Raw genomic sequence first — 7,319 nt, forward strand, 5'->3', positions numbered from 1 at the left:
GTAAAGTGTACCATATGTATCCTCGGTATTCGTGCATAATTCATGATAATCAGAATCAGAATCAGAATACTTAATTCATAAAAAAATACCCCAAATCTGCATACATCTCCAAAATTAATAACTTATCGTACCTAGAAAATTCTCTGTTCAAGAAATTCCACAAATCAAGGAGTTTGTTTCACACCTAGGTGTATTAAAAATTGCTTAATTATCACAGTAAAATAGATGTTATTATAAGAAATTTATAGACCTGCAACATTGCTACATTACACATGATTTTTAAACAAATATTGGCTAACTATTACCAGATATGGACAAGCACATCAGTTGGACATAATAAATCCATATGGTGGACAAAAGAAATGGTATGCACAAAACACAAACATACTAAGTATTGGACAGGATCACACAAGGTAATTGCATATTGCCATGTTGAATATGTGCTTAAGATGTCGTAAGTATAACAAAGATTGAACTGTATGAGTGAAATGCTAGCACATTACTGTATATTGTGTTAAAATGTTCTTTCTTTATTTGCTGCCTCTTTTGCCAACAATGTCACTGTATATATCAAATAAATTACCCAGAGGTCAAACATCCTCCAGTGCGTCCATCTCCAGCCACATCGAGGACAGTAATGTTGTCTTCACTGAATGAAAATATACTTTGAAAATTGATGTGGAAAAAGTCAGAAAGACAAGTTGTTGTTTAGCTCTGAGAGACAACAGTGTAATCATCGTTGGTGCTGTTGGCTGCAGTTGACAGCCTTTGTGCTTCAGTGTGGCAGTTTCAGGACAAGGTTGATATGTTTTCTCTTTATTTGTTGATAGTTCACGAGTTTGAGAGTTGCCAGTCTCCCGTCTCTGTCCACCTCTTGCTCTTACAGCAGAAGAGAACCAGTGTCATACCACAACTCGGGTACTATGGAACTCACCGTGACATCATCCGCACAAATTCTGTGAATCATGGAAAGGACAGGTATACTGTTATAGTAATCTGAATGTAATAAATAAATAAACGAGGAAGGAACAGTTGATCAGTAGAAAAGAAATTAAAGTCAGTCAGCTACTGAAAGTGAAAATAAAAAAAAAAGAAGAAATAACATTGCACATCCTATATGTAATAATTCCATTCCATTATCCAAACTGCTTATCCTGCTCAGGGTTGCGGGATGCTGGAGCCTATCCCAGCAGTCACTGGGCAGCAGGCGGGGAAACACCCAGGACAAGCCGCCACGCCATCACAGCCCCCCCCCCCCACACACACACACACACACACCTAGGGACAATTCAGTATGGCCGATTCACCTGACCTACATGTCTTTGGACAGTGGGAGGAAACCGGAGCCCCCAGAGGAAACCCATGCAGACACGGGGAGAACATGCAAACTCCACACAGAGGATGACCCGGGATGACCCCCAAGGTTGGACTACCCCGGGGCTCGAACCCAGGACCTTCTTGCCGTGAGGCAACCGCGTTAACCACTGTGTCACCATGCTGCCCATATATAATAATTATATATAATAATATATAATATAATATATATGTTATATATATTTATATATAATTTCTATTTATTTCTATTTTCTTGTTATCTTGGATCTTGTTATCTATCTATCTATTTATTTATTTATTTATTTGTTATTTGTTTCTTTCCTAAAGTGTGAGTGTCTGTAATAGGACCCAATTTCCCCTCGGGGATTAATAAAGTGTTCTGATTCTGATGCTATATATCCTACCACTCCTGGAGTACACTGTTAGTGTTGCTAGGTCACCTTAGTTCTGACATTACTGTGTTGACATTTTATATACAAAAATAAAATAATGAATGTAATGCAAAATTATATAGATTTAAGTGTGTCTCGAATAGTGCATTAAAAATGGCAACATTGGCTGACAATTTTTATCCCAGAGGGCAGGTGTACTTCCTTTCCTCTGGTTAATTTAAGAGGTGACATAATCAGATGATATGAAGATAATCTGATGAGCAAACCTTCTCCCTTACCTCAATATCAGTATGGTGCTGAAAAATCACACAAACTTATGTCGAGCTTTTGCATGCACTTGTGTGTGTGTGTGTGTGTGTGTGTGTGTGTGTGTAAGGGGCTGTGCATTTAAGTGAAATAGAGATGGTGGGGCATTCATATGCTTGTTAAAGGATATTTAATTGTGTTAGCTCTGGCTGCAACAACATTTATGAAATGCAACGTCTAGCATTACACCCTGTAAGGAGTTCTGATGACATCCGTTGTTCTCTCACCTTCAAAGTCTACGTGTCCATCACCATTGAGGTCAATGTCTCGCAGAATATCCTCCAGATCTCGGTGGCCCACCTACCAAAGATTGCAATTTGACTGTTCAGGTTTGGGCAACCAGGAATGAGTTTAGACAGATATGTTGGACTGCACACTAGATAGAACATATAACTGATGGAGACACATGGAGGAAGACAGAATGTCTCATCATCACCTTACCTGTTGACCTAAAAGCTTTTTCATTGCCTCTCTGAGCTCTGCAGTGCTGATTTGGCCATCTCCATTTGTATCAAACTAAGAAATAAAAGGAGAAAAACATTAACAGACAGAAAATCATAAAACACACGCATCCTTTTATCATGGGCCCATATTTCAATTTGAGGTCTGCAATTACTTATGAGTGTTCTTTAATGTGTTGTTGATCTTTATTTGTTTATTAATTGCAATTAGTAGGTCAGCCTTACTTTAGTTTGTGTTCATTCAAATTCTGATTTTAAGTAAGCAGACTGTAGGCTGCTCACTTATGTTAATTGCCACTGATTACGCTCTTTAAAGGATTTTGCACCTGGATTTTATGTAACAGGTATTATTGTTGACTGTTTCTAGGGATCTGGAACAGTGCTGGAGTTGAGGATATTCTGAAAGAGTTTTGTGAGGACCCCTTTCAGCTGGTGAGAGCGTCATTTCAGCACTCATCCTCTTAGTTAGCCCATCAAGTCCTGGTGGTTTATAGGCTTGAGTCTCCACCAGATATATAGGCTCAAATCTTGGTAAGTTACTAGAACTTTTTTTACGGGTTGGGTATTTCGCATCAAATCTACAATAAAAATTGTTTAGATCATTGAAAAGGGTGGGATGAACATTAGCATTTTTTACCTCCTCTATGCATAATTACATTGAGATGTAAAATATATATTCATGGTAAAATGAATATACAGTTTGACTTATTAATTGGTTAAAAAAATAGAGAATAAATTTTAAGCCAATAAATAGCTGTTTATTCCAATGATGGATTCTGATTTCTCTTTAATGTCATTCTAGTAAAACCTATTGGAATTATAGTGCCTAACATTTGAATGAGATTCTGTTGTTTCTTTCAGGTCACAATTTCCAAATTTCTCTTTTATAACACACAACTGCACTCAGCTTTTCTCAGTTCCTTCTTCTCACCTCTTTGAAAGCATCCCTCAACTCCTTTACCCCAATCATATCTGCAGTTTCAGCCAGCAGTTTGGGCCCCATCAGCTCAACGAAATCCTCGAAGTCCACATGTCCTCCCACTATGCAACACAAACAGGAAAGAGGAGGCTAAATACATGTAAAAAAGGCAGAACAATATTTGTATGAGAAAGCGTTATCAGTACTTTATCACAACATATCATATCCAGTATTGTGACTGACAGTGAGAAAAACAAAACAAAACCATAAAGCTCCATCACTGCTTTGAAAATAGATGTTTTATAGTTTTTTGTTCTGCTAGTTGTTCAGCAAACATTCATCACCAATTCTGATCTTAAAATCCCTATTGCCGTGATGATGCAAGTTTCTCTCAAGCATTTTTCCCACTTTTTTCTCCCCAATTACACCCGGCCAATTACCCCACCATTCTGAGCCGTCCCGGTCGCTGCTCCACCCCCTCTGCCGATCCGGGGAGGGCTGCAGACTACCACAGCCGCTTCTTTACACCTGACAGTGAAGAGTTTCACCAGAGGGATGTTGCGCGTGGGAGGATCACGCTATTCCCCCCAGTTCCCCCTCCCCCTTAACAGGCGCCCCGACCGACCAGAGGAGGCGCTAGTGCAGCGACACATACCCACATCCGGCTTCCCACCCGCAGACACGGCCAACTGTGTCTGTAGAGACGCCCGACCAAGCCGGAAGTAACACGGGGATTCGAACCGGCGATCTCCGTGTTGGTAGGCAACGGAATAGACCGCCACTCCACCCGGACGCCCCTCTTCAATCAGTTTTAAGAGAACAGGAAACGCGCACGCACGCACGCACACATACACACACGCGTAACAAATCCAATGAAATAAGTGTCATAGCTCACAGTTCATGTTGATCTGCTGGCTCAGCTCTATTAGCTCCATCTCGGTGGGCATGTAGCCCATCGTTCTCATGCAGTTGCCCAGGTCTTTGCAGCCGATGAAGCCGTCTTTGTCTTTATCAAATTCCCTAAAAGCCTCACGTAACTCTGGAGAGGTGAGATTAGATATAAAGCTTTGAGAGGAGCGAATGCTGGGAACATTGGTCTACATTTCTCTTTTATGTTTACCCTCAATTGAACGTACCATCCATTTCTTCCGGCCTCAACTCTCGATCCTGTGAAGGATTATAAAACGTAGTTTACTTCGTTGAGACACCAAACATTCATGAAAATGGAGGACATTTTCAATAACGTACAACACAATTTCAACAACTTTAACGATTACATATCAAACACGTGTTAAACACCAGCAGCTACAAAAACATAAACACAGCATCTCATAAAATCGTGTCGCATTTTTTGCAAAGGGGAGGATTTTAACCATTGACCTGCACCACGTGTCCGCTGTGAGCAGACATTTACTGCCACTTTTCAGGTGTTGTGGTAGTGGTGAGATGTAGAGTCCTTCGTAGCAAAAGCATACCAAACTGAACTCCCCCCCCCCTTTCTCCCCAATTGTATCCGGCCAATTAACCCACTCTTCTGAGCCATCCCGGTCACTGCTCCACCCCCTCTTCCGATCCGGGGAGGGCTTCAGACTACCCAACCCGGTATCACGCCAAAGCGTGTAATACACAGCCTGGTCCAGCGTGTCAGTGTCACGGTTTGCCTCGCTCAGGTGTGAAAAGTACACGCCTGTATGAAGGTGCAGTGCCGGCAGGGGGCGATGATTAAGAGGCGAAGGCAGGTTAGGGTTAGGGTTAGGGTTAAGGTTAAGGTTAGGGTTAGGGTTAGGGTTGGGTTAGGGTTAGGGTTCTTGTTAGGGTTATGGTTACGGTTAGGTTTAGGGTTAGGTTAGGGTTTTGGTTAGGGTTGGGTTAGGGTTAGGGTTATGGTTAAGGTTAAGGTTAGGGTTAGGGTTCTTGTTAGGATTATGGTTACGGTTAGGTTTAGGGTTTAGGTTAGGGTTATGGTTAGGGTTGGGTTAGGGTTATGGTTAAGGTTGGGTTAGGGTTATGGTTAAGGTTGGGTTAGGGTTATGGTTAAGGTTGGGTTAGGGTTATGGTTAAGGTTGGGTTAGGGTTATGGTTAAGGTTGGGTTAGGTTAGGGTTAGGCGAGGGATTTTGGAAAATGCTGCATGCTTCTCTTCCTCCGTGGGGAGTTGCTGGCATTGAGTTAATCATCGCCCCCTGCTGGCACTGTGCCTTCATACACGCGTGTACTTTTCACGCTTGAGCGAGGCAAACCGTGACACTGACCCCCTGAACCAGTGTGTATATTAAACGCCTTGGGGTGATACCGGGCTGGACTACCACATGCCTCCTCCGATACATGTGGAGTCACCAGCCACTTCTTTTCACCTGACAGTGAGGAGTTACACCAGGGGGACGTAGCGCATGGGAGGATAACCCTATTCCCCTCAGTTCCCCCTCCCCTCGAACAGGCGCCCCATCCGAGCAGAGGAGGCGCTAAGTGCAGCGACCGGGACACATACCCACATCCGGCTTCCCACCCGCAGACACGGCCAATTGTGTCTGTAGGGACGCCCGACCAAGGCGGAAGGAACACAGGGATTCGAACCGGCGATCCCCGTGTTGGTAGGCAACGGAATAGACCGCCACACTACCCAGATGCCCTACCTAACTGAATGTCTGACTACCTCTAATCTGTCAGTCCCAATTTGTCTGCTGTGAATGATGAGTGCTTCTGGTTTACCAAGACCCCTATAGGCTGTGGCTCAATTGAAATTACCCAATCTTCACCCCTGCATCCCTTTATAACAGCGATCTGGGAGCGCGTTATCAGAAAAGGTCAGTGGTACAGTCTACCATACAGAAATGAGCATCACTTCTCTCTTAAATAAAAAGGCCTTTAATCATCCCGTCACTACTGAGAGAAATAACAATTAATCATCAGCTGTGAAGAGCACTTAGTAATTCATGTGATATTGCCTCAGTAATCCTATTTTGCTGTCAATAGTCACCATGATTTTTGAGTGTTGCAGCCACATGCGTGAATGTACATACACTCATATACACATACACACAAACTCAAAGTGGCCCCACATTCTGCATTATAGGATCCAGAAGGTTCCTCTACACACTAAAGACAGATTTCTAACCACTAAATTTCCCAAAATGCCATCTCCCCCAGTACCAACATACTACTTAAACAGCATACTGGTATTGCATCAAGAGATTGCACATACCTACACTAAACAGGTTTTATGTATTGGTATTGTATGCTTCTTCTCTACTCTTGACATGCATACACGTTATGGTTTAGACTTACGTACAGCCTGCCGGCTCTCAGCGAAGCCCTTGCGTAGAAAGATGCACGCAGGCCCCAGTACGTTGTGCATGTTGGCTCCGTTCTGGGCCAGGGCCACTAGCGGCTCAAGATAGGCCCCCCCAGTGCCCCCTTCCTCACAGGACTGCACTGCTTTGTAGCTCCTCTTCTGGTCCTGGAGCCACATCGGCAGGCACAGGTGCAGGGGCAGAGACAGGGGTAAAGACCATGACTCAGTTTGTGGACAGTATGGGGTCAATAAGGGACCAGCACGGAGTTGGGACAGGAGGATCAAAAGCAAGGTCAGAGGCCACAGACATAGGTCTGTCAGTCAGAGTGCAAGGTGTGTAGTCAGGGTGACATCTCAGTCAACTGGAGGTGGAGGAAGAGGGTATGGTATATCATCACAAGAGCCACAGACGCCGTGACTGCAACTGTTCCCATAGATCACCACCACCCTACTTAAGGCAGAGCTACAACACAGGACTCTGCGAGGAATTCATACCATGTGCAAAAGATACCGGTTCAGGTAGTAGAAACAGACCGCTGTATAATTAAAAGGAGCTCATAAGAGAGAACTTCATCCATACAAGTACAATGTGTTTGCGTGGCTATGACAACGTCC

At 43.5% G+C, this 7,319-nt stretch overlaps 1 protein-coding gene across 4 annotated transcripts in view; it reads right to left on the reverse strand.

The window, feature by feature from the left end:
- Positions 1-930: 930 nt before the first annotated feature.
- cabp1b (calcium binding protein 1b) overlaps positions 931-7,319 on the reverse strand; it is a 20,607-nt gene continuing 14,218 nt past the window's right edge. For 2 of the 4 annotated variants that reach the window (XM_056290961.1, XM_056290962.1), the window contains exons 2-7: positions 4,550-4,580; positions 4,309-4,452; positions 3,426-3,535; positions 2,475-2,549; positions 2,261-2,333; positions 931-956 (exon numbers count right to left, since the gene is read on the reverse strand). In XM_056290961.1, the coding sequence (XP_056146936.1) occupies positions 931-956; positions 2,261-2,333; positions 2,475-2,549; positions 3,426-3,535; positions 4,309-4,452; positions 4,550-4,580 (459 nt within the window). Of the gene's footprint in view, positions 957-2,260; positions 2,334-2,474; positions 2,550-3,425; positions 3,536-4,308; positions 4,453-4,549; positions 4,581-6,704; positions 6,828-7,319 lie in introns of those variants that run through there. The other 2 variants (XM_056290963.1, XM_056290964.1) reach the window with 2 other exon arrangements.

The sequence above is a fragment of the Lampris incognitus genome, chromosome 12, assembly GCF_029633865.1.
Source record: "Lampris incognitus isolate fLamInc1 chromosome 12, fLamInc1.hap2, whole genome shotgun sequence".
NCBI lineage: Eukaryota > Metazoa > Chordata > Actinopteri > Lampriformes > Lampridae > Lampris > Lampris incognitus.